This window comes from Alosa sapidissima, chromosome 20, assembly GCF_018492685.1.
Source record: "Alosa sapidissima isolate fAloSap1 chromosome 20, fAloSap1.pri, whole genome shotgun sequence".
NCBI lineage: Eukaryota > Metazoa > Chordata > Actinopteri > Clupeiformes > Clupeidae > Alosa > Alosa sapidissima.
In genome coordinates, this window is record NC_055976.1 from 7,069,739 (window position 1) to 7,097,382 (window position 27,644).

At 43.4% G+C, this 27,644-nt stretch overlaps 4 protein-coding genes across 4 annotated transcripts; 3 read left to right on the forward strand and 1 right to left on the reverse strand.

Annotated features, from left to right (window-relative positions):
- Positions 1-2,770: 2,770 nt before the first annotated feature.
- Positions 2,771-27,317, forward strand: si:ch211-107m4.1 (heterogeneous nuclear ribonucleoprotein U-like protein 1). Its single transcript, XM_042073791.1, has 16 exons — positions 2,771-2,786; positions 17,521-17,526; positions 20,622-21,410; positions 21,525-21,642; positions 21,742-21,818; positions 21,937-22,076; positions 22,652-22,754; positions 22,978-23,090; positions 23,565-23,831; positions 24,178-24,300; positions 24,462-24,563; positions 24,686-24,854; positions 26,311-26,508; positions 26,712-26,782; positions 26,917-26,970; positions 27,148-27,317. The coding sequence occupies exons 3-16, from the start codon at positions 20,681-20,683 to the stop codon at positions 27,223-27,225; spliced, it is 2,343 nt and encodes a 780-aa protein (XP_041929725.1). The 5' UTR covers positions 2,771-2,786; positions 17,521-17,526; positions 20,622-20,680; the 3' UTR covers positions 27,226-27,317.
- Positions 4,678-11,920, forward strand: si:ch211-168f7.5. The gene is made up of 4 exons (XM_042073790.1): positions 4,678-5,319; positions 8,037-8,205; positions 8,548-8,760; positions 9,223-11,920. The coding sequence occupies exons 1-4, from the start codon at positions 5,080-5,082 to the stop codon at positions 11,601-11,603; spliced, it is 3,003 nt and encodes a 1,000-aa protein (XP_041929724.1). The 5' UTR covers positions 4,678-5,079; the 3' UTR covers positions 11,604-11,920.
- Positions 12,084-17,073, reverse strand: ttc9c (tetratricopeptide repeat domain 9C). The gene is made up of 4 exons (XM_042073801.1): positions 16,916-17,073; positions 13,344-13,662; positions 12,859-13,041; positions 12,084-12,588 (listed from the first exon to the last, which is right to left on the reverse strand). Exons 1-4 carry the CDS (start codon positions 16,916-16,918, stop codon positions 12,443-12,445), a joined length of 651 nt encoding a protein of 216 aa, XP_041929735.1. The 5' UTR covers positions 16,919-17,073; the 3' UTR covers positions 12,084-12,442.
- On the forward strand, positions 17,731-20,205 carry zgc:153018 (uncharacterized protein LOC767701 homolog). Its single transcript, XM_042073798.1, has 4 exons — positions 17,731-18,491; positions 18,636-18,773; positions 18,927-19,005; positions 19,201-20,205. The coding sequence occupies exons 1-4, from the start codon at positions 18,169-18,171 to the stop codon at positions 19,420-19,422; spliced, it is 762 nt and encodes a 253-aa protein (XP_041929732.1). The 5' UTR covers positions 17,731-18,168; the 3' UTR covers positions 19,423-20,205.
- Positions 27,318-27,644: the final 327 nt, after the last annotated feature.

Genomic DNA, 27,644 nt, shown 5'->3' on the forward strand with positions numbered 1-27,644 from the left:
AGTAAGGTCTGTAAACAATGACAAATGCATATGACAGTCAGGTGTGGAGAATAGGACATGGTGTTTAAAGCACCTGAGGTGAAAGTTACAAAAGGTGGGATGATTACGTATCCGGTATGATAAAGCATAATCATGATTTAGTGAGAGAAAGTGCAATAGTCCGGCGTCGGAATTGTCCAGGAAAGAAAGTTGTGAGGGGGCAAGTGGTGGGTCAGCAGACAGGCCAGAATCCGGGCAGAGTTGTCATAGGCAGGTGATGGGGCTGTACGGGGCAGGAATCCAGGTAGGGGGACAGTAATACAGCAGTCAAGGATGGGACTTCAGGTGGGATGGGTAAGAGGAGGGCCAGGCACACGGATGGTTGATGACTGGTGATGATATACCTCACAAGTGAGGTACAGTAAGGGAGAAGAAAGAGAAATGTAAAATGGGTTAGTATTACTTGAAATCAATGTGGTTAATGTCAAGAAGTGATCAGTGGTGCTATATATTGTTACAGCAAATCATAGTGAGAATGGGCAAGAGAGGCAGAGTTGAGAGAAAGAGGGTAGGGAGGAGAGGGAAGGGGGTTGTACGGCGTGGCACATGAGAAGTCCATGACAGCACTATGCTATAGCAGCATAACTAAGGCATGGTAAGGGGTAGTCGACACCAGCGCAGGTATGGTCAGTGATCACCCCATCTCACGCGCGACTGGGGTGCCAGTCACACAAGGACTCAGCAGGGTGGTCCATTCCAAAATCCCCGAGATAGGTGAAGTTCCACACCGCACCATACCTAACTATGGGAGGCAGTAAAGAGGTATGTTTTAAGTCTATACTTAAAAATAGGGAGGGTGTCTGCTAATCGAATTGAGGAGGGTAGATTATTCCAGAGGAGGGGTGCGCGATAGCTGAAAGCTCTGCCACCTACTGTCGTTTTTGAGATTCTTGGAATTACAAGAAGGCCAGTATTCTGTGATCGTAACGGTCTGGGCGGGTTATATGAGACTAGGAGATCTTTAATATATACGGTGCCTGGCCATTAATGGCTTTGTACGTTAGAAGTAATACTTTGAAGTCAGTGCGACTTTTAACAGGCAGCCAATGTAGAGATGCCAGGATAGGGGAAATATGTTCATATTTTTTAGTTCTAGTGAGTGTGCGAGCAGCTGCATTTTGTATAAGCTGTAAGCTCTTTAGACAGGTGTTATTGCAGCCAGCATACAGAGCGTTGCAATAATCAATCCTTGAGGTTACAAAAGCATGGATTAATTTTTCAGCGTCTGGTAAGGATAAGGACTTCCTTATCTTTGAAATGTTCCTTAAGTGATAGAATGAAGTTTTGGTAATCTGTTTTATGTGATTACTTAGTGATAGGTCTTGGTCAATTGTAACTCCTACATTTTTAACACTTGTGGATGAGGATAGTCGAAGATCAGTAAATGTAGCCTTTGATGAGGATAGGATAGCCCTCATCTTTTTAGGACCTACAACCATGACTTCTGTTTTATCAGAGTTCAAAAGCAGGAAATTATTTGTCATCCATGTCTTTATATCTCTTATACATGTGTCAAGTTTGGCTAACGGAGTTAATTAGTCAGGTTTTACGGAAAGGTATAGTTGTGTATCGTCTGCATAAGAATGAAATTTAATGCCATGTTTCCTAATTTCAGAGCCTAGGGGAAGCATATAGAGAGAAAATAACAGGGGCCCTAGTACTGAGCCTTGAGGCACCCCATATTTTACCATAGTCTGGATAGAAGGTTTATTGTGGACTTGTACAAATTGTCTGCGGTTAGAAAGGTATGATCTAAACCAAGCGAGTGCTGAGTCTTTAATGCCTATCAAATGTTCAAGCCTATGAAGTAGTATGTCATGGTTTATGGTGTCGAAGGCAGCACTGAGGTCCAGGAGGACTAAAATTGATATATGTCCATTATCGGCAGCAATGAGGAGGTCATTAAACACTTTAACTAAGGCTGATTCAGTACTGTGGTGAGCTCTGAAACCAGACTGATATAATTCTTCGATTTTATTCATGTGTAAGAAGGCACTAATTTGTTTGTACACTATTTTTTCTAGTATTTTCGACAGAAAAGGGAGATTAGATATAGGCCTATAGTTGGCCAGGCTAGGGTCAAGGGTAGGTTTTTTGAGGGATGGCTTAAAGGAACACGCCACCCAATGTCAGTAGTAATATATGTTCTTACCTTAACTTTCACGAGTTGAGTCATACCTCTCCCGTGTCGGTACGTGCACTCAAACGCTCTGGTGCGCGGCTGGACTGTGTTAGCATGTTGCTATGCTAGCGGGCTTTGCCGTAACTAGCCGTAGAAGTAATCAAAAACATCCACGTTTTCCCGACTTAAATACAGTTGCACGAGTCGTTGATAGAAATGTCTACGGCCACGCAACATGAAACGTGCCGATTTTCCAAGCGAATAAACAGGAGAACTACAATGTGTGGCGCAATAGCACTTGGGAGTACTTCGACCTAGCGTAGTAGTATTGTTAACACCTAATTGTAGATCCTATCCACCACAGAGTTTAGAATCCATGCTGGATCGACCCTCAGCCTCTCCCTCCCCTCTGAGCGAGAGAGAGGCACACACACTAGAGATGCGCTGATGGGCTATTATTTCAACCATAACTGCATAGCAAAACTTATCATCCATCAGCACCAAAGTTTTTTGACCAATTTTCAAAACCGCACCCGCCCACCATCCGCTGGTTGTTTTAATGTAGGCTATATGGGTGATGCAACGCTGCTGACGTGAGGCTAGAAAGCCCTTGCCTGTTCTAGAAAGACTGATCCAGACTGAGCAATTTACAAAAGATGCACTGAACAAAAATGCTGATGTGGTACATGAAAATTAGCTAAAAATGTGGAGAATGCAATGCAATCAATCATGCATCCACCTCCAAACCTCACTGTTTGGCATTTTTAGGGTGATGTACAGTGCCATTTCTCCTCCAAATATGGTGTATAATATGACATCCAAAAAGTAAAATTTTGCTCTCATCTGACCAGACTACTATCTTTCTAGATTATCAGGGTCTGGATTTTCCAGGCTAGATGACATACAGAGCAATGTAAAAAACACATCTCAACAAACAAGTGTTTTTCAAAAACTGTTTCGTTATCATCATGTTAAGCTCGTCTCAATGGATATGTTTGTTGCCCAGGTTTAGGAAGGAGCATTGGAAATGGGAGTGAATAGCTCCCATTTGCAGAGCAAATTCAAATTTGCCAAAGGTTTGTCTGGGTTTATAGGCTACTGATCTATTGTAATTAGCTATACTTGCAATAAGTTAAGTGCTGACCGATTGTTATCTTATTTTTTTTTGAGCACAGCCTTTTGGTTATCATAGGCCATTGTCAACCCACAACATCACTGCCAAAAATTCACTTGTGCATGATATTGGGGCGGTGGTAGTGTAGTGGTTAAGGAGCTGGGCTAGCGTGCAGTAGCCTGAAAGTAGTCGGTTCAATTCCCAGCTTCCACTGTTGTGCCCTTGAGCATGGCACTTAACCCCAAGTTGCTCCGGGGACAATGTGATCCCTTGTAATATAGCTGACATATGTAAGTCACTTTGGTCAAGAAGTGTCTGCTAAATGTAATGTAATGTAATGTAATATTCCTGTTGATGAATCACGATTCCCTTTGCCTGGAAAACAGCCAGACATCTCTGGGAAGATCTATGAGGGTCTCCCTTTGTTCAAGTGTAGCCTGTAGCCTTAAAGTTCCAAAACTGCCTAGTCACAAAAAAGCCAGAAACCCTGACCAAAAGGACTATAGGCCCATGCAATAGATAAGAGAGGTATAGCCTATATAACAATAACAACTAAGCTTATGCATGGGCGGATTATGAACTTTCGGGCCCCTGGGCCCAGATGTATTAAGGCCCCCCCACTAATTGTTATATATGTGGGGGGGGGGGGGGGGGGGGGGGTTGGGGGTCCTCCCCCAGAAAGAAAAATTATTTGTTTGATGTGATTCCCTGTATTCTGGTGCATTTTGGGGATGGCCAATACTAAATTCAATTAGATTCATAGCCTACATCCTGATTTGTTGATACTGAGGCAATGATTCCATGCTTGGGCTTCAGGGCCCCCTGACCCCTTGGGCCCCTGGGCCCGGTAGGCCCATGCAGTAATCCATCCCTGGGTTTATGGACGAATTCCTTTACCTCTTCCATGAGAGTTTTGATTATATATAGCTATACAGGATAATAGTGCACTTCAATTTCATGATGTCAACACGACTCTGATTTCCATGATGTTTGATCCTCTGTTGATCCATAGGGTAGGCCTACATCATCAATGATCAATGATTAAAATGAATTCGTTTGCTTGAAAAATGTCATTATTTTAGTGTTGTGCCAAAGCAAGTTTCTGCAGGATACAGAACCTGCCCAAAATGTCAAATAAGTCGAGGTCAGTGCGGTCAGCACCGTAGCCTACTCCCATTATAACCAAGGGTGTATGTGTCACTTTGTATCTTCTCTGTAAACGTATGACCAAGCGATGCAGCCAGGCCGATTGCTTGGACACAGTGTGTATTTTCCAGATACCAGAAGGACTCTGAATTTGTTCAAAACGAGCGTATTCGAAAAGTTCCCTGACCAATCTAATTTGAGTTTAGGCTTCGTTGCTCCACCCTCTCAACACTTTCCCCCTATCTCCCAATGTGCACCCATTATTCGCGTGATTACACAGATTGTTAGCGCACCATTGGTGTCGTCTGTCTGGAATAGCTTTTCTTGTTCTCATAAGTACTAAAATCAATTGGAGACGTGGTGTAAAATGAATCATTTGGATTCTAATACCGTGTGCTGGCAAATGATCTATATGTCTTTGTTGCTTGTGCATCTGCGAAAGTTAGCTCTCAAGGTGTAGCGTTCCTGATCAGAATGACGTTCGTAAATGTGGTATCAAATTAAACAGGCAGGCTACCAGCGAATGTTGCCATTTGCGCTTACTGTTGCATTGGTGGTGCATTTGACAATCGCTCCAGCAATAACGCATCCGGGCTGAGTAGCTTTTGTCTAGGTGGCTGTTTAGCTGGACAGGCTGAAAAGCCAATTTTCATTCACAATGGCCGGGCGTCGTGGCTGTGTGAATTCGCTTTGGTCGGGCAGCGAGCGTGTTCGAATCGGAGAAAGGTTGAAGGCAACCTTAGCAGGAATACTGGAGCTGGAGCTGCTCAGGTGTCGTCACTTGGAGATGGTCGATGCCGCGTTGGACAAAAAAGAAATACTCGATGAAACCGACCAGAATGAGAGAAACACAGAAAGCGCCACCGACGACGATGCAGCAACATCCCACAGGCAACAGGTCAGTAAAGCAGAGAAGGTTACGGACGGGACATGGTCTCACGCCCGAAAATAACTTTAAGGTTTTGACAGAGCAAGACTTCCATGTCAATACAAGCTCAATTTAAAGATGCCCCCTGTTAAGCATCACCTCGCCATGCTCTGCCAAAGATTCCAATTTAACCATTTCCCGCATGTCAAGGTTATGAAAGTCGCCTTGAGGCACATTCAATGCGGTGAATATTAACTGCTGGTCAGTTGCGGTGTGAATTACGATCCCAATTATGGAGCCTTTGAGTGGAACAATAAGTTGGGAAACCATCTGACATGGAATTTACGCCATGTGGATGTTCTGGCCAGTCTCAGACACAGACATTGCAGTTGTTAGTGGTCATCAGAATAGAGCCCCTTTGATGTCACATTATTATTCTTTGAGGGGGCAATCGACTATTACTACAAAACAATAGCATAGTCAGGGTGAGATATAGGCCTAGGTGCAGTTATTTAAAGTTCAAATGAGTTAGACAGCACAGGAGAGTGCACAGCAGGTGCATCTCCTTAGATGTAAATATCCTGCACTCAGGCATGCATCTCTTGTGGGGTCAAAGTTGAGATATTGTTAGAATAGAGTTGTGGTTTATGCCAAACATTCAATCATCTTAAGAATTCATTAGCTATCTATCTTCATTAAGGTTAAACTGTATGCTGGAAGAGGAGGTGCAATCATTTCTCCCAGTCAATTATTCCCTCATGATCTGGTGAAACACATGAGTCACGTTCACAGACCACTGTTGTTGCCTTTCCACCAACGCATCCCCGATTTGCATAAACAACACATGGACATGCGTCATAGATATCACCTCTCTGCTGCAACCCACTGAGGGAGAGGGAGAAGTGAACTGTGTGGGGGCACGAATCGAACGAAGTTGGTGGTAAACTGTACAGCTGGTGATTATACAGGGATAATGGTGGTGCACCTCACAAAGGCTTTCAGATGGACAATGCACATGAATACATTTTCCACAGCTCTTTGCCAAACATAGTGCTTGGGATAACAAGCGGCAAGCATATACAGAAACATCTTTTGCTCACATTTGACTGACATTTTTTTTAAATGTTGTGTCTCATGGCTCTGGTGTTTTGTCTTGCTCTTCTATGGATTAGGGAGCAGCATCCCTGTTGATGAGCAGGCTCTCGGATGTCTCCTGAGTCCTCGATACATGCGTGTCATTGAAGGGTTCCAATAATAGAGGAGATGGATCACACCGCCCATGCCTGCTCATCATCTCTATATTCCCCCTTCATTTTTCATCATTAAAATTATATAACACTCTCACAGCACATGTGCTGTCTCTCTCCTTGTCTTTGGCAAATTGATTTATACTTGGGATAATGGCCAGAGCTCCATTCAGAAGACTCAGATCAAGTTTCCTCAGCTAGGCTGATGCCAGCTACTTAAGCCCCATTCTCTACTTATACAGTAATGGACATGGCATTGTAACCGTATACTTCAGCAGAATGGATTTGGGCCTGGGGGTTTTGGGTCTTATGGGAGGATTAAGCGAGGCAAGAGGACTTATAGCTTTTGCCATGTGTTGACTGTTTCCTACATGCACACGCATGTTAAAGCTTTTGTGTACGAGTAACAGAAAAGTGTAAATCAGTTTTCTGTCAGCTAAGGAAAGAGTTAAGCACCACCGCTGAAGCGGGTGTGTGGGCGATGCAAGTGAGAGGCAGAGGAGAGAAGAGGAGCTTGAGTTGTGTGCTGTGCGCTGTGGTGGGGGTGGCAGAAATATCCAAGAATAAGAAGGAGTGGGGGTCTGGATGCCTCCCTCCTGCGGCTCCTCTCACCAGGCAACCCATCCCCCGTCTCTGCCCTCAGTGGCTTACTGGACTTAGTCACCCTCTCACTTTCCTCTCTCCTCAGATCGCTTTTGCCCTCTCAATGCGTTAACCATTCCAGAGTATTTCAGCGCCTTTGTCTAGCACTCGGGTCGATCAGTTTGTGCAATTTTGTGTTTTCTCACACATTCCTGCCCATCTCCATATGGCTTGCAGAGAGAAGAAGAAGAGAGGAATCCTGGGTAAACTGCTAGAGCAAAGCAGAGATAAGCCTGGTCAAAGTCTCTTTTAGCCCCCCCCCCCCCCCCCCCCCAACCCTTTGACACCCCCCAACACACACACACACACACACACACACCACCTTCTCCTTCACTGTTCTTTGTTACGTCATCTGTCTCTCTGTTTCACTCCATTCTTTTTTCTGGGCTCCCATCCCCCTTTTTCATTACAGCAGCATGAGTCACCTGCATTGTCTCAGCTTGGTTCTGTCAGGATCCCAGGACTGATTTGGGCTTAGAGGGCTGACAATAGGCCCTGTTGTCCATGGGCTGTCCTTTAAGTTGAAACCCTAGGATTGTTTGCCTGAATACTGAGAATGCCTTTAATTAGTTTACCTCAAAGTGAGTCTTGACAGACATGATAATGTGAGTCTGCAGTATTGGCCTGTAATTTGCAAATAAATGTGAATGTAAAAAAGCCTGGTTGAAAGCTTCTTTGTGCTATGCAGTACCACGTAGGACACAGTTCTGCATTGGATATTGTATCGTAGCAATCCAGTGTTGGGTAAATAAACATTTCACAACTATCAGCACCTACTTGAAAGTCAAGTGTAATTGCTAGCCTGACATGAAAATCAAGCAGTAACACGATTTGTTTTCTTCTCTCTCTCTCTCTCAGACCTCGGCTCTCTCCGAGTCAGTGCTGCCCTGCTTGAGCAATTCAGGAGAGGAAGTAGCCTCGCGATGGTCCACTCTGTCCTGGGATATCCCATCTGAGCTGCTTTCCCCTCTGACCCCAGACACTACCAGCACCACCTTAGTGGATGGAGACTCAAGACCAAGCTCAGGTATCCCAACTTTGATCTACAAAGGTTGTATTCCATCCTTCAACAAAGTTCCATTAATGTCCATCGTCACAACAGTCATCTGCACCTCTGCCACATCAGAGTGAGACAAGTTCTTGAAGTTTTAAAAGTTGGGTGTTGCTGTGGTAAGCACACACTGCTCTTACTGGTAGCCATTAACTTGTCTGATTCATGGTTTGTTTTCAGCGTCCCAATAGAACTAAGCAACCATTAACTTGTGCGTTGCTCAACTTCCCATCATTTACGTACGTGTGCCTGTGTGGGGCCCCCCTCAGTAACCTCTGTCTCCATTGTTCTTTACTCCTCCCGGCACTGTTCCTTAAGGTTTCTATTCGGTGAGTGGGAGCTCCTTGTCCGATTCCAGTTACTCAGTGTCCAGTGAGATGGCTCTTGGGGGCTTGGTGAGGGCTGTTGGGAGTACGTGCCGACCACTGTCTGCAGATCACAGCGCCATCCAGTGGAGAGAGGCCTCACAGTCAAATGCCCAGAGTACTGAGGAGACCTTGAGGGAGGAGGACAGGAGACCTGTCTCCACAGGTTGGTGGTGGATGTGATACTTGCAGGATAATAAGCAGCATGTCATTGGCACTCTGTGAAATGTGTTTGTTGTGTCCGTGTATTGTTAGTGAGGAATTCTTTCTTGGTTATGCATCAAGGTATAGAAACACCAACATCACGCTCCTGCTGAAATGTACAGTACATACCCCACCCTGTTGTTTGTATAATTTATAGTTTACTAAAATACTTATAGCATTTACATGTGTAGCACATTTGAATGAATTGGATTTACCAACACATTAGGCTAACAATAAATGTGCCATGTGCAAACATTTTATGAAACCAGTGATAAATACTTGAGTATACATAAACAAAACTCCAAATCAATCACTGAATGAGTTTCATGGCTATTTCCAGATCTTGTTCAAAACTAGGCTGCAGACATATATTTTATACAAACCTATCCTTTCTTTTATCATGTTTTGTTCCTGTTCTGAACAGGTGACCTGGAGATCCCCGGCCTCGTGCTGCTGTCTGACCTCTGCTCCAAACTGGGTGGGCCTCAGCAGCCTCCTCTCCTCTCAGACTCGTGCAGTTCCTTACATTCCCGAGTACAACTGGACCCTAAATTCTGCTCTGACTTGGTGTCCCGCAAAACAAAGGAGGTGTATCCATACCCCAGCCCCCTACATGCGGTGGCTCTGCAGAGTCCCCTCTTCACCTTCAGTCAGGACCACTCATCACCCCAGCTCTCACCTAATCCAGAGACTGAACATCCAGAAGAGGACACGTCGCCACAGAGGACTCCGCCTTCAGCGCCCCCATCACTGACACAGCTGGAGCTGTACATCTCAAGGCTGGTCCACCAGTATCATTCTAGGACAAGGCAAGATGCCTTCAGCCAAAGCCTTCAAAAAGCCATCTCAGGTTCAGGCCAAGATACATTCCAGTGTAGAACTGCTATGGACAGTCACGGTTCCGCATCAAATTTGACTGGCGTCACCCCCTGCAAACTCGGGAACTCTTCAAGAGTTCGTTTGAGCAGCATAAGCAAGAAATCAAGCAGAAACTCGATCAACTTGGGGAACTTACCATCTGTGACGGGGGAGGATTTCAACATAAGCTTCCACCTGAATTTGAATTTGAACTTAAATCCGAACATGAACAAATCTCTAGATACCAAAACCCTGAAGGAAGACATATCTGCATCATGTGGTTACCTTGGCACCAGTATTACTACCCCCTCCGCCTCGCCTTCCTCCTCGACCTTGTCTTTTACGCCCACTCCTACATCAAGAAGCAGGCCACGGATATCCACTTGTCCATCGCAGGTCAATCATCGTGGGTCTCTGGAAGTGACTGGGAAGGTGTTTGGTCCCATGGGCTTTTCACGGTCCCTAGACTGGAGTGGGGCCTCCAGAGAGGAGGCAGAGGGATGTCCTCCTCCTTCCAAAACCCAGGATGGGTCTCCCAAGCTCAGTGAAGACTCTGAGGTGGTGTGTGAAATATCCCGTGTGTCAGGCCTGCCCTGCTCGGTGGTGGTAGGTTTGATGGAGGAAGGTGTGGAGCTGGACACTGAGTGCTTTCGGATTGAGCGGGAGAGAGGGGAGGGGTCAGCCTCACCATCCCAGCCCCATCTGTCCCCGTCTCCGCGCTCGCCCTGTCAGATCAACACAATGTCTGACCTCGCAAGGTTGCACTCCGACGGTCAATCACCTAATCGCTGGATCCCGAGTGTTGTGGCTGGAGAAAATGGCTCCCATCAGCGCTGCCTTCAGATCGCCCATTCAGGCTCCCATTCAGGCCTGACGTCTCAGTCTGCCAGCCCTGCCTGCTCTGAACACTCTGGCCCCACCCCGACTCATCATGTGAGGAGAATGTCCCCTGTTCTGCCGGTCCCACCCACTCCTGCATCTTCTGACCCGGCCTCTCCAGGATCCTCGTCTATGTCCTGCCACCCGAGAGTGCACTCCCCTCCTCGTCTGCTCTCCGCCTCTGCCTTCACCCCCGCGCAGCTGTCCGTGTTCCGACGCGATGCTCCATCGCAGTGCTCTCTGCCTCGGTACCGGGCAGGCAACTCGCCACAGGAGGGCAACGCTCTTCGGCCCAGGGGAGGGTCACTGAGGCAGGAGGCAGGGGCTGGGTGGAGATCACAGGACCAAGGTTGGAGGAGAAGTGGAGATGGAGAGAGGCTGTACCAGGGCAAGCACGCGTCCCGGGAGCTGGTCAGGGCCTCAACGGTCAGCAGCTACTCATCAAGAGACTACAGCACATGCTGGGATGAGGAAGTGAGTGCTCAGACACCAAAAAAGGGTACCAAATTTTGGAAGGGCTTCGATGGACGCTTCTGGGGTAAGGATGGGGACTCTGATTGTGGAGAGAGGGATGCACGAGGCAGCAGGAGGAAAGACTACCAAAAAGAGAGGTCCTGGAGCAAAGAACAGGAAGGAAAGCTGAAGCAGAAGGGAATTCCCTGGGAAGGCCGCAGCTCCAGTCTCCGCTCATCCCGCAGGGCGCTTTTCCGCAGCGAGTCCCAGGGAATCCTCGAGCCGTCATCTCAACAACGCAAAGGTCGACTCCGCACCAACTACTGGGCCTCCTCCTTTGAGATTGCACATGAGGGACACACGGATCAAGGACGGAATCTAGCAGGAAGAGAAGACAAAAATCTATCGTCCACTGCCAGTCTGTTTCACCTCTCTCGTTCCCAAAGCCTGGAGGGAAGCTCCCAGTCGCTTTCTCCACTTTCTTCACCATCTTATTCTCCGTCCCCTCCACCCTCGGCGCCCCTCACGCGGTCCAGGTCCTTCAGGGATCTTGGGAGACGTGTGTTTGGCTCAATGAGGTCACTCAGTTTAAGGGGCCACAAAACAAAAAAGTGATCATTTGATCATTACAGTCAATATAGTCTAGTGTAGGCTTAATTAAAATAGATTACTTTCTGCTCGTGACTGTGCCTCTGCATGCAATGCTGTGCTGAGTCTTGTTCCTGTGTGGTTTATACTGTATATATGTTGCCCTACACTTTGAAAAAACAAGTTTAAAATTGTGTTGATCACAATCCAGCAATGGTAATGTGTATTTTGACTTGATGTGCTCAGGGCTATTAAAATATGATAAAAGTTGAACCACTGAAAAAAAAATATATTGTAATCCATGTCTTATTATTAAAGTTAAATATTAAATTTATTGGAACAAATTTGGTTTTGTACATTTTTGTATAAGTGCATATTATTGCATGCTGGATATGCAATGTGTTAGATTTTGAATGTTTAGTTATTGCCACTAAAAATACATGTGGACTATTTTAAATGGATGTTCAGTTGATGTTGAAGTAAAATTCATACTGGTCACAACAACAGTTCACTTCAAAAATATTTATTGATTTCATTAAAACAAAGTGGAAAAAAATGAGGGTGTGTTACCTATTCAAGTGGTGACAAAAGATCAACCATTTGAAGACAATCACTGCTGAAGACAAACATAACCTAGGAGTAGATAGCCACTTCTCTCAGTCAGTGCAGGAAGTTTCATTTTGACAGTCCATCATCTGTAGCAGTTGATGGTTCTCAAACATCTCATCCACCAAACCTCAGTCTCGCCCGATTTACAGGGACATGTTTCGTAGTGTTTGGCAAGCAGTAACAGGTAGCATTGCTCACATCTTTAGCCGTGCCCTTAGGAATCTGAACTTTAATTCAACTTTAGAACATTAGTCCTGTTAGACATGTTTCTGGGTCACTGCCATGTCTCCTTGCCCTTCTTGCTTCTGTTGGCTGAACATGCCTTTGTACAGGGCCTTCTCTTTCTGGTAGTCTTTACTGAGCCTCTCCTCCGCTCTCTGCAGCTGCCTTTTCACATTGGCATCTGAGGAGAGGAAGACAGAAAAGCAAACAAAGAGCAAATGACGATTTATGGTCAATTCAGAGTTAGTGGTTTTCATTCTGTTTTGAAGGGCTACTTTCTCTGACAAACACAGTGCTGCAAAACTGGACTAGAAATCAGTGACCTCAGACAAAAACCTGAAAAATGTTCTGATTTACTGATATCCTACTGTCAATATTTCAACATGGACAACTTTCATCAGAGCTGACTAGCCAATGCAAATTTATTCCGTAACTTCCAATCAAATCTCACCATTAGGTTTCCCCCTGCTGGCCTGCATGAGATACTGCCGAGCAGATTGAGCATCTCCTAACTCCAGGGTGGCCACCCCAGCTCTGTAGAGTGCTTTGATGTCACCTGGCCGCAACTCAAGCACATGAAGGCTGTATTCCTGCACCCGTGAATAGTCCACACTTTCCCGCTGTAGCAAACAAGCTTGGAAGGAGAGAACAAGATTCAGTTGTTAATACAGGTGAACGTTTTGCATAATTAAATCCTCATTGGGGCTATATGCAGTCATGCACATGGCAATGATGACAATAGAAAGCCAAATAAATTGAAGCTCAAGTAAGGAAAAACTGAAGTAAGTTTTAAATGCATCCTGTCCTCTGTGACATAAGGTGTTGGAGGCTGAGAGACGGTCAGACCGTCAATTAAAAAACAATACATTCATGGAAATGATGCAAGAAATAAGAACCACCAAGTTGCATGCAGTGCAGCTCCCTGTTGTGAAATACCTGCCAGATTGTTATAGCAGTCGATCTGTGTGTTCCTTAAGAGTTCCTGTTGTTCCGAGTTGAGTACAGGTGCTTTGGGTCCGAAACCTTCGACTGCAGACGTAACCTTAGAGTCAAGGCCACGTAGAACAATCAAGGCACGATGATAACGTCCAATGGCAGATCGAATATTTTTGTCTCGATAGAATGTGTTGCCTTCTGTTTTTAAACGAACTGCCTCTTGGAGTTGACTGTCGACACGCACACGGTCTCTCGGTGAAGCGGAGCAGCTGGCTGTGGCCTGCTCTGCTGCATCTTCCAATTGCTCCTTGTCATCCGCCTGTTTCCAAAACAAAGATTCCTTAACTTCATTAAAGTGAACATTTACGCCTATGAAATTATGGTATTAAAAGGACTTTGTTTCGTAACAGGGTACACATCTTTCTTTACAACTTTTTGATCTGCATTACCATTCACTCTGCACAGTAGGCAAACTTTTTAATGTAGTCGGACAATCTGCAGGCAACACATTTGCAGTGTTGCAGTGGTATACCAGTATCACAGCATACCATAGTATGAAAACTGATGGTTATCATACAATGAAGTCGACTTATTTATCACCAGTAAAACAAATGCAACCAATCAGATGCCAAGTGGCTGCAAAGGGAAGAAAACCCCTCTGTTAGCTCATCTTTATGAAAACCATCCTTTTGTGCAGAATCAGATCACAGCATGTCCTGACATTTATATCTTCAACTCATGACTAAATAAAATCTCTGAACATTTAACCATCAATCATAAAAACACAATAATTTTGACTGTGACTACATTGTCTGTCCATTCAGTAACCTCTGACATTCCTAAATGTTTTCATTCACTTAACATAATTAGAAGAGGGTCATTCCACCATTCCGTCAATTCAACCAGGGCCCACGCACTTAGGTCTCAAAAACTTCTGAAAAAATTACCAGGTGTACCTATGTTACCCAGGAGACACACTGTAAAATTACTCTTATGTAAGATCAATACTTTCCAAGATACAGCCAGTTTTACAGGGGGAGGGGGGTGTCGATTTTGTTCGAGCTCTTTTTTTTGTCAAAGTTCACAAGCCTAGCCTGGCGAGTCAGACCCACATTAAAATGTAGGGTCTGGGCACTCACCGTTCGCAGTGCTCAGTCCGAGGGGCGGGATAATCAGTTGTCTTTCAAATTCCCTCTGCACGCAATAGGACGCAATAGGATATTTTTGTTTTCAAGTAGCAGGGAATTCAAGCCAAACCGTTGCAACTCTGCCATCAATCATTATGTTAAGCCCACCAAACGACTCTATACACAATTTCAATGCCTGATTAAGTTTCGATTTCTGGAGTTCACAAGTCAACGGAGAGTTGCTAGACTAGCCCTGGCAGCAAATGTAATCCCGTCTAGATTTCTAGGCTATCACAAGCCCACAGCGCAAGAACTAAACCATGTAGGAGGCTCAAATTTAGTATGCTGGTACATAAATAGGAATAGTATGTAGCAAAAACGTCACGTTTGGTCTGGATAATCCTGCATGGTCATAGCTGTCCCTCAAAGTTGATACAAATTTTATTGGAGTTTTTGGCTGGGCTCTGTTTAAGCCTTCAAAAGACATATTTGTACTCAACATAGGCTCTTGATTTATTTTCCTTACGGAGATAAGTAGAAACACTCTCACAAAAAACAATGAACAGAAAATAAATTCCTTCAGGGTCTGAACAGCAGACCTTAGAAGTCTAAAAAATAATTTTGGTTATCATTTTCAGAGCACCTAAACACCTTGTGGGAATATACAAAGATTTTTTAAATATTTTTATACATATTCTCCATGATCTTTTCTTTTTAAAAACACCAATTTGACTTGTCTTATGCAAATCTTTCTTTTCCACTTTCCACACTGAACATGGGCAAAATGCACCACTGACATCAATATGTTTTGTATAGAGCTACCACAGGTTACTCTATACAACCACAGGTGGCAGTGTGGTGACTATGTAAAACATATTGATGTCAATTCAATCCTTCGTCCAGTCTCTGGTTCAGTGATATTAACATGGTAAAACTTTCTTTGCAATTGTCATGGTTTGTTGGTATATGGTAGCCTATGCTAGGATGGTTTCTTCTTGGGTCATTCCACGTCAGTTCAACCAGGGCCCACGCACTTAGGTCTCAAAAAATTCTGAAAAAATTACCAGGTGTACCTATGTTACCCAGGAGACACACTGTAAAATATAAAACATATTGATGTCAATGGGGCATTTTGCCCATGTTCAGGGTGGAAAATAAAAAAGAAAGATTTTCATAAGACAAGTCAAATTGGTGTTTTCAAAAAGAAGGGATCATGGAGAATAAGGAAAACATATTTAAAAAATCTTTGTATATTCCCACAAGGTGTTTGGGTGCTCTGAAAATGATAACCAAAATGATTTTTCAGACTTGTGAGGTCTGCTGTTCAGACCCTGAAGGGATTTATTTTCTGTTCATTACTTTTTGTGAGTGTTTCTACTTATCTCAGTAAGGAAAATAAATAAAGAGCCTATGTTGAGTACAAATATGTCTTGTGAAGGCTTAAACAGAGCCCAGCCAAAAACTCTAATAAAATTTGTATCAACTTTAAGGGACAGCTATGACCATGCAGGATTATCCAGACCAAACGTGACAATTTTGCTACATACTATTCCTATTTATGTACCACCATGCAAAATTTGAGCCTCCTACATGGTTTAGTTCTTGCGCTGTGGGCTTGTTAACTTTGACAAAAAAAGAGGCTGGACACCCCCCTCCCCCTGTAAAACTGGCTGTATCTTGGAAAGTATTGACCTTACATAAGAGTAATTTTACAGTGTGTCTCCTGGGTAACATAGGTACACCTGGTAATTTTTTCAGATTTTTTTGAGACCTAAGTGCGTGGGCCCTGGTTGAACTGACGTGGAATGACCCAAGAAGAAACCATCCTAGCATAGGCTACCATATACCAACAAACCATGACAATTGCAAAGAAAGTTTTACCATGTTAATATCACTGAACCAGAGACTGGACGAAGGATTCTGGTATTTCAAGTGACAAACCTGGGTAAGATAACTCGCAGAGAAGTGGTAAACCCACTGAAGGTAGGCTTTGGCTTACCCCGGTTTGCCAATAAATAACATACATCCCTGATTAGTTGAGCAGATCAGTATGATCAGCTGCTGATCAATTGTATTGGCAATAACTGACTGATAGTATGTTTAGCAGGTAGTGGACAATTTCCTGTGTAGGAGGGACCCAGCAGGTCCTTGATTTGCGTTATGCACGTTATATTCAACGGTCTATAGGACTACTTTATTAACAGGCCAAACGTCAGTTAGCTGGTTTTGTAAAAGTCTAACCTGGAAACGATTCCTTGAATTGGCCATAAACACTATGAGTACCGTTAACCTGTCGTTTAGCCTAACGTCAGTTTGTAGAGGAAATTGTGCTGCCAGTGCGTAAGAATTACCTAATTTCTTCCAAAATGCAATATTTAAACTAATCTTTGTTAAAACAATGAGACATTCAATGTCACATAAACATTTACCCTTCTTGATACTTACCATTAAATAATAATCAAATATTACAGGCACCGACTGAAGTAATTAACTTAGCACCAATTCCTGCTTCTCTTCTTCTATGGATGTAGTGTTTGGCGTTTCCATCCATTGGTGTCCCAGTGCTGCCACCTCGTGATGTGTTTGTTACCTACAGTTTTCTCGCAACAATTCAAAAGCTCTATTTATATTAGCGGAACGTTATAATAATGACTGCATATGTATGAGTGGCGCAAGGCTGTTCCCGAACCATTTCCAGCAATCCAAGCGGTAAAGAGTGTATGCACGTCTTTTTAAACAATCGTTTTGCCTAGCTGTAGGGCAAACCAATCCAAAAAACAACTGATATGCAGCACAGCATTTGAAATGTAGCATGGATTTGATTCATTTTCCAGGGTGGAAATGATATATATGATGCATATATGATTTAGCACTTGGAACTACATGCCCACCACGCCCACCCATTTGGAACGCGACAGATTTACTTTGTAAGAAAATGTGATGCCCTTTAGCCCTATTATTTCTTAGCGTAGGCCTATTTAGTTGACGAAGTTGAATATTTGTGTTCAATTTAAAGAATTGGATTAAAATTGGATAGGAAATAAAGTGTTTCTTTGGTATCTCTTGTGCTATCGTCCGGGTGGCCCAACTCCATGGGCTGTTCTATTTCTGTTTAGTGGGGGAGATGTAGGCCTAGTTCGTTTTGGGTGAGGAGGCCAAAGCAAAGCATTTAACCCACATTTGTGTTCCACTAACCGAAGGAATGTGGCATAGAGGAGTAGTCTTTTTTATTTGTAGCTCCACCCACCCATCTTTAACGCATGCATCACACTGTACTGCAGCCTGTTGGATTAAGGACATTTGTCAGTTGCGGCTGTGCTCTATTTTTACAATTCAAAAGGACAACCTAACATCACTTAGGCCTATTTATTTAAATATCACTGAGTCGTCGACATACATTCAGCTTTTTCACAAGAGCGTAGGGTAGGGTAGGCTAGGCTAGGCTACGCGCATGTCGTGTAATGCGTCACCACCCCCCAAATCTGTGACAGACAGATAGTCATGCAGTCAGTGCATGCATCGGCCCGGCGTTGTATAACAGGAATTCGGCAATAGCGAAGCGTAAACGAAGAATGTGGAGCACTTGAACATATGTGACGCACATCAGAACCATCTGACCAGGAAAACGTTATCGTCTTTTAATGCACCTTTAACCAAAACAGCAATTCCTTTTAGTGGGCCTTCATCTAAACTTAGACATGGAGCTTCATCGGCGACTGTTGCTTGCCCACTGTGCCGCCCACACCCTTTCTATTTTGGCCGGACTTCTTATAGTGATACCCCTTGCACTTAACGGATCCGCGTTCAAAGGGAGGTGCGCGCTATTCAGTCAAGGATTTTGGCGGACGGAGAATCAAACTCTGATCACTGGGGAGTCAAACGAGATATCTCATTTGGTAATACAACAATGGGGTCCCCCAGCCGCCTGCCAGTTCGCGACATTCGTTGGAGTGTTCACCGTATTGTACGGAGCAGCGCAGGGATGGCGAAGCTTGTTCTACCTTCACGGTAGACATGATGAGTATGTAGGCCTATTCCAGTATAATAGCCTAATGCTAACGAATTATGCTCAATGGGAATTAATTGATTAATTTGGTGTTGACTTTGAAATAATGTTACGGACAATTTACATGTCTAATATAGAACCTCTGCTTTTTTATTTCAGCACCCTCCTCTCAGCTTTCCTCACCCTTCTCTTGAGCCTCTGTCTGTTTTTTCTCTCTGGTGGGGCGAGTATTACCCTCTCTCTGGGACTTGTGTCCTGGTGTGATGTTGTGACAGAACACAACTCCAGACCATACAGGTAAAATAACACAATGAATGTAAGAGTAGGAACACAGTGTTTAAGTGTAAGGTCAACAAAATAAATAGTAAATGGTCAATTGTGAGTAATACTTGCATAACATCATTCTTGTCTAGCCTAATGAAATTCCATGTCTATTTTGACCCTACCCAGTTGTGCAGAATCACAGTCCATACCTCTATACCTGGATGTGGAGACCTCTTCCTTTTATTCAGAGTTAACCTGTGCACAGGTACGTATAATTTAACTCAAGCGTAGAAGTTTCAAAGCGAGAGCGAGCTGTCAAAGTCAACCTTATGTATTTTAAAAAGGTGGCTGTTTTGATTTTGTTTTGTTGTCTCAATTTTGTTGGCGTCTGTGAAGTTTAACTTGATGTGTCTGGTCCTTCTGCACATTTCACTGACTCATGCCCCCCTTGCCTCCTCAGCTTGCTCTTTGGTGTGTGACCGGACTCTGGCTGATCCAGGTCATCCTGTCTTTCCTGCGCCTCTATCACTCCCACAGTCAGCACATCAGCGGGCCATGTCTGGCCAGAGAGAAGGAGCTTCTGCTGGGACAGGCCTACTGCGACTGTGCCTTCACCCAGCACCTGCATGCCCTCCCGCATGAACACCCACACCTCTCTCAGACAACTGCCGTCCTCATCTGATGGGAGAGTTTAACTCATCGACTCTGTCCGCCGTAAACAAAATGAGTCTCTTTTATCGTGATAAATGCTAAATCAGTAACTTATTAATTTTACACATTCGATGCACTGTCCGTTTTATTCGTTTTGCATAACTAAAATAGTTCTGCGCACTGATGCCAAGCACTTGAAAGTCAAATATTTGAAGCCTGTGCAAATATAGCTGAATATAGCTGGATGCAATTGTTGGGCAATGGATGCAGGTTCATGCATGTGATGTTGTCCTGATAGCAAGCTCAATTATAAGCTTGCTCTTCTGTTTTGACATTAATGAGACCTTAAATGGTCTTGTTTTGTATTTCATAGACTTTTAGGAACACTAGTGAATTTGATGCATGTTCATGTGCACAATCCAAATGTCCTCTCTCCCTTGTATGAAGGTTTTTGTATGACGCTGTTTGGGTAGATGCAGCAATACGGGGGGACTGATTCCCACAAAATGCTAATGTCATTGAGTGCTTGGGGAGGATGGGAGAATGTCTAAAGGAATTCCAGCAATTCCTTTCATTTGACATATGATCTCTGTACCCCAACCCCGAATAGATGCAATGACACACAGATGGCAGAGCAAAAAACTGGAATGAAGGGGAATTTCAGTCCTTTATTATTAGTAGTATTGATGTATGTTTATTATAATGTTAAGGCATGTTTACCTTTTGTGTTTATGTTTTGTAGTTATTTATATTTTTACCAGGTATCATTTCTGAAATATCTGACATTTCAATAAATCCTCAGGTACAAGGGTAACATTGAATCATTTGTTTACTGAATAATCCTCGTTAATTTCTACCGCATACAACTTTGAAAATAATGACTCTGTGGTGGAGTGATGTTGAAAGTTCATTAGTTGTGTTTTTAAAGAAAACACTGTTATGCCTACGCCTGTAAAAGCCAGGTCAGACGAAGAGAAACGCAGTTTGGGAAAGGTATTGGTCATTGTGCTGATAACACGTGAACATTTTCATGTATCAACAAAAGATAAATAGTAACAACGTTACCTTTAAGAATTTGCGTTCCTATACGTTCTAGGCTACTAACCAATGAAACACTCAGGTGAGCAATCTCACCAATAGCTATCGTGTGTTTGAAAATTAAGGCGGGATTATTTTATGACAGGCCAATGAAAAGTAGGGGCTAGTATTTTTATAGGACGTCTACTGTAGCTCGCTAGCTTCCAACATAATCGACCAAAGCTTGGGATGCGACCGGTGCTAAGTGAAATATGTCAGATACAGTGCCTGTCGTTATGAAGCTAACAGATTTAAAGAAGCTCAAAGTAGTAGAACTGCGTGTCAAACTGAAGGAACGGGGTCTCGATTCTAAAGGTTTGAAGTCCGAACTTGTGGCACGTCTTTGGTCTGCGATCGAGCACCAATCTATTACAGAACAACAACTTCCCAGTGGTGGAGATCATGGCTCGTCCGTTACTGAAGAAATTCATGTGGACGTAGAGGAACAGTATGGACACACATCTGAGACATTGCAAAAAGATATACAACCACGGGAAACAGTTGTCACGACTACTGTCTGTTCTGCAAAGGGAAGAGATTTAACAAACCTAGAAACTCGAACCTATTTAACAGATTTAACGTCGATTTGTGTTGAAGAAAGTCCTGCTGAAACAGGTAACGTTCCAGTTAATGTAGATTGCCATGTGAGCTCTGATCGTACAGTGAGTTTTGTCACACAACAAATAACATTTCAGCAGCTCGAAATCGAAAAGTCAAGCCGCTCGATCTCACCAGATGGGTCACCCTGTCATCTAACGACTTCCGAAGAGGTTTCCCACACAGCAGAAACATGGGTACATGACGCCACAGGACCTGCAGACCTCTGTCTTGTTGCTGGAGAAGAGGATAAACCGAAGATATCAAACCCCTCATATATTATGCACACTAACACCAGTCGGGCAGAAGATGAACATTTACAGCAGTTGAAAAGTGTGGACACAAGTAAGTTGTTACAGGCCTTGTTTTTCCCTTCTCTGTCCTTTAATCATTTGTGTAAACAGTGAGCAGGTTATACTCTATTGGTGTATAGAATTAACTTCCCTCTTCCTCTGCAAGCTTTATGTGGACCCACAACACCACTGAAGAATCAGGGAGAAAGTCAGAACAAAAGGCTACTGGAAGGCATAAGGAACAGGGGCTACTATGAGTTCAAAGAGGAGGTCCAGTATAACAGGTGAGAATCATGATTTGAGCTCTCATACAGGATAATCAAAATGTTTCAAATGATCAATGTACGGAGCAACTACACCATTCCTTGATTGCATTTTTTCAGAGCCAAGAACCCGGAGTCTTACACTGAGGTCAATGAAGATAATAAAGTTGATGACCAGCTAGTTGTGTTAGATTCCTGTGAGTTGAGAACATGTTTATTTATTTGGCAGTAAAATGGAAATATGAAGTCATTAGTTGCCACCAAAATGTATTGTTGTTATATGCAAGTACCAGCATATCTCTTCCCTTCTCGCAGATAACAGTGACCTGCATTTTAGAGTTGGAGAGGATGGAACGAGTGGGCAGCCCTTCTTTTGGGAGAAGTTTCCTCTCCTGTGGTCAGGATGTAGACTGAGCCACGGTGTACAATATGGGAAGGTCAGCTTCGAGGTCAAGGTATGTCTATGAGAGGCACGGGACTGGACACTGAAAATAAGAGTGGTGTCTCTCAGGTGTAGCTAGAAGGTACAAGGTTTGAGCTATTAGCTTAGTGCATTTTCCGAGTTTGTTGCACACCATAGGAAAAGGTACAGTGGCTTTTGCAAGCCAGGTTTCTGCCTATAAAAAAAAATTCACTCCCCATCCAGGGCACTATGTAGTGCACTAGTACAGATATAGTCAGAAAAGATACAACCTTTGTTCTCCACAAGCCTGTATTAGGCTACCGTATACAACAACAACAAATCAAATATGTGATTTTACATGTAAAAAGCCATTTCTATACATCTATAAGGTGTTATAATTTGAACACAACCCACAACGCCTGATTTCCGTCAATTTACACTCGGAGACTCATAGTTTGGAATTAATTTCCACACCACTTTTGACATGTTTTCAGGAATAGTTTCCTGACTTACAGTATATAAGGTGTTTCCAAATAAATATCTGATTTTGATTTATAGGATCTTTAATGGTTGTAATTTATTGTGGCTGTTTATGTGTATTGGGTTGTGTGCCTTTCCCGTGTACAGTATATGAAAAGGCTGGTGCCCTGTGGTCTGGAGAAGGGGATGGACCCTGAACCCCATGTCCTCAGGGTGGGCTGGTCCACAGACAACCCCAGTCTGCAGCTTGGTGAGTGATGGCAGGAGGAGAGTGGAGTAGAATAATGTTCAAGATTAGATGAGTGTGTGTGTGTGTGTGTGAAAGACAGAGAGAAAATTAGCTTATATGATTGTTTTATGTAAGATTGTCACACAAAAATATAGACAAAAATAAGATCATATGCATGAACTGGTTATGCATTTGCCTATTTAGACCACATTACCGTGTTTTGTTTGATTTTTTTCCTACTCAGGTGAGACAGAGTTGTCTTATGCGTTTGACAGCAGAGGCCGTACAGTGACACAGGGAAGAGAAATGGACTTTGGAGAGACGTTTTCAGAGGGAGACGTCATCAGCTGCTATGCAGTGAGTAACAGGGATGCAACAATGCACTATGAATCTACAAAACATCAATACAGTTGTGAAGATTACAACTGGTTGAGATGAAAAAATGAATAGTGATGCAATTTTTAAACAGAACAGGGCATAATCTGATTTAGATTTTACTTGTTCAACGTCAGATTGGTCAGAAGATACTTGTAATTTAAACAACCTCATCAAGGTGCCAGATAAGACAGAATATGCATTAACTGGGACAAGGTGAAGAGTTCAGACCTTGTGTTCCTCTCAGTTTATATAAATAAAGGAATATCTTTCATTCAAAAAATTGTGAATCGATATAAAAATTGTAAATCATGAGTTGAATGTATCGTTGCATCCTTAGTGAGTAACTTAACAGACCCTCTCAGACATTTAACATTTACAAGGTGTTTCGAAACAAATCTCTGATTTGGGTTACAGAGACTATTGCCTGTATTAATGCTTGCTTTTTCATCACAGTGGATCAGTGACACAGAGGAATCCGAGCTCTCCTTCTATAAAAACGGCCTCTCCTTGGGTGTTGCTTTTCGACTGGAGCCCTCCCAACTGAAGGGCCACACCCTCTACCCTCATGTTCTGTGCAAAAACTGCTCTGTGTCCCTGAACCTCGACCCCGTGGGTGCCCCCTGGTACTGTGGACCGGTTGGGTTTACCCCCCTCCCTGCCCTCCAACATCACGAGAGAACTCGGGCTCCACAGCCTCCGGCATCAAGGGAGGAGTGCGAGGTGAGTCTTCACATGATTCATTAATTTACAACCGTGAAGGTTTTAGGAGTCCCAGTACAAACTCTTGTATTTGAGTCACAGCCTTGATTCAGTAAGTAAGTTAATCTTGAATGCATCACTATCAGCACCAAGCCTTGTAGCTAAATACTGCAGAAAGGGTTAGTATAGGGCTTAAAGGTATCAGGCACTGTGCCTAAATTCGGGCGTAGGCCTGGCTGCTTAAAATTTCGAATACTAATGACCTTGGAAAATGTCTGATAACTTCAGGCACGGAAATATTCTCTGCTTTAAGCTCTGGTTAGTCTGTGTAAAATGTTCCTCTGTCTTTGGCTGTCCCGCTCCTCAGGTTGTGGTGATGGTGGGCATGCCAGGCTCAGGGAAGACCCGCTTGGCCCAGGCCATCATGGCTCAGCACCCAGACAAGCGCTACAGCCTGCTGAGCACAGACTCAGTCTTGGCCTGCATGAGGGTGGGTTTCGGGATGACCACTCCACGGTCCCTTTGACATTCAGCTGTGCCCTGATGAATGAAGTGGTTTGCTGTACATATAAAGGCAGTTGCTTAATCGTGTGTGTATGTGATGGTGCAGCTTGTCTGTGTGTAGCTATAGTAATGTGTGATGTGTTTTAGGGAGCTGCCCAGAGGGAGGTGGTGCTTCAGCAGGCCACTCAGTGCCTTACACAGCTCATCAGGGTGGCAGCTGGCAAGAGACGCAACTATATCCTGGATCAGGTAACTTCAGGATTGTGTGTGTGTATATTTATGTGCATGTTTTCATACGTGTTTTCACAAGCCAACACACTTCTCAAACTTTAAAATGTCACTTTGTCCTTTCTCTCTTCCTAATGCTCCAGGCCAATGTGTACCTATCTGCTCGGCGACACAAGATGCTGCTCTTCAGTGGTTTCCGGCGGCGGGCAGTAGTGGTGTTTCCATCTGATCAGGAGTGGAAGAGACGCCTTGCACAGCAGCAGAGGGAACAGTGCAAGCAAGTGCCTGAGGAAGCTCTTCTCAAGCTCAAAGGTAAGAATGCATAAGTTTACATATACTTTTCATTATCCAATCATATCTGCAAAATCTGCAGGTCCTATGCCTGCAAAATCTAGAATCTATGAAGTTAAGTGAACCAATGAAACTTTTTTGCACCGCCATGGTTGTTAGCACACTGGGTTGTCCCAATCAAACCACACAGACGTGCATTTAGAAGCTGAGTTTAGTTGTGAGGGTTAGTTATGGCATACTCGTCTCATAGAGCAATGTGGCATTAAAGGAATTATCCGGAGTAAAATGCACTTTAGATCGATTTACCGATGATTGGGAGTACATACGTTGAGTTGACATCCAAATCATGTCATTCGAATGTGTTTTGAGAAAGTTCGATGTTACCGTTTTTAGTCAAAGCTCGTTAGCGTGGAAGTGAGAAGGGCATATTATTTCGCCGCTACAAAACGCTATTTTTATACCTCTTCTACAGTTCCAAACAACATTGCACTTACGTGGTAGTGAGTAGAGGGTCCCTAAAGCCAAACCGAAGTACCCCGAGGTCTTTATGTGGTCGGATAGAGAGTCCAGAATGAATTTCATCAAGCCAGTACCTTTCCGGAAATGTTGCCATCTTAAGGGGAAAGTCCGTAGGAGTCGATTGCCAAGTGTGCTCTGGAAATTCACAATTTCGTCGCCGTTTTAAAAAAAAAAAAAAAACATAGTCCAGTCCATACAACTTCATTTCAATTTCAAAAGAAATACTGGACTATGTTTTTTTTTTTTTTTTTTTTTAAACGGCGACGAAATTGTGAATTTCCAGAGCACACTTGGCAATCGACTCCTACGGACTTTCCCCTTAAGATGGCAGCAAAGATGGTTGAAACTCTGGTTGAACCTCAGTATGAAGGAGGTACAGGTTATCTTGGCTATCTATTGCCTTTAACAGAGGCTTAGAACAAGAGTGAAGAGTGGAGCTTTTTCTCTTTATTGTTATTGGTTAGAGACAGTATATAAAAATGCGCTACTTTTTGTAGCACACTTTTATAAGCAACTAATACAAGGGCCATCTTCAAATGAGCTTCAATGATATACTGTATGGTCATGAAAAGTACAGATAAACACACCATTCAAACTAACCACTTAGGCTGTGTACTATGCAATTCTGTGGTTCAAGTCCGTCACGATATGAAAATGTATAATAAATCTTTCACAGGCTTGTGACCTTACTACTTCTGTAAGAGTGCATCATTTGTTTTGGACGTTTCAGTATTTGTTTATGAATAATGTTCCTTAATGAATGAAGCTCACCAAACAAGTCTTTAGGATTCATCAAACATATAATAAATGAAATGGGGAAAGAATGGCTTCAGGTGTGAAAGTAGAATTTGTTTTTGGACAGCAAAATTCTCTTCAAATATGTCACACTGCAGCCAGTTAACAATGGTGTGAAACTGCTTTGTTATTCGTGTGTGTTTGTGTCGACTTGGGTCTCCAGTTACGTTCACACTGCCAGAGACTGGAGATCTCCTGGAGGAGGTGTTATTTGTGGAACTACCAAAAGAGGAGGCTCAGAGGGTCCTGACTAGGTACAAAGAGGAGGCACGGCAAGCCCTGCCATCACCACCTAAACGCAAGAAACACAAACGCAACAGAGCTCCTCCACCCGATTGGAAGCTGTGGAACACATCCTACAGTAGGTGACATCTTAAAAAAAAAAAAAAAATGATCAGTTTTCTGTAATCTACATTATCTTAACAAGAAAATAACAACATCTAGGCTTGTGAATTGCTTGGGTCAATCTGTACTTGTAATACCATCTCTTTCTTAGAGCAGTGAAACGGCTTATGTTTAGATTTCCCATGTATAACACATCTTTTTGGCTGTCTGTAAATACAGAAAGGCACCCAGGGTGGATGAACCCACCTCCACTTGCCCCACCACCCTACTGGGGTCCACCACCTGGACCGGTATGTAGACACACAGTCAATTTCACATTAAGCACATGCATGTGCACACACTTAGGCAACGCTGCATCATGCATCTATATGGTGTGTTGTGTACATCTGACTCATAGGCTTTTGTTATGTTGTCGTTTTAATAGGATGTGTATGGCCAGCAGAGATCCAGGAATTACTACGGCTACCCTGCGGCACAGGTGAGAAGAGCCAACCCAGTGTAGAGGCCAGCTACTTGTAGATGCCACTATAACAGCTACTATGTGTGGTGGTGTCTTTAAGGCTATCCTTTAAATGTCAGTGCTTACATGGAAATTGCTCTGAGTGAAGTGCAGCTTGTCTACAACTCATCTCCATTCCCTCTCTTTTTTCCCCAGTGGAATCCATATTATGGAGGCCCGCCAGGATATTTTAGCGACCGATACTACACAAACTGTGTTGGCCAATGGTATTAGTAAAAATGAGTAAATTCACCATTTTAGTTACAACTGAATCAGGGATGCATAGTCAACAGTATGTATAGTCATGAAATTACTGTATTTTAGGTACGGTATGTAACAGAGCCATATAAAGGTAGAGTTAAGGTCACGTGGTTCATGTAAACTTCAAATAGTTCCCGGAAGTGATTGACAATGGATTAGAATGCATTAAATAGGCTACTGTTCAATGAGACAGAGCCACGATTTTGGTTAATTGACAGTCAATAAATGCATTGATATACAATATTTATAACACAGTGTAATTATTGTGTAAACTATGTAGTTATCCTACCATTACAACAATATTAAATTAAATTCCAGACCTTATATCTTAGCCTGCTATATAAGGTGACGTTTTTTTCCGCCTTTTTACGTATGTGTCACTTAATATTAAT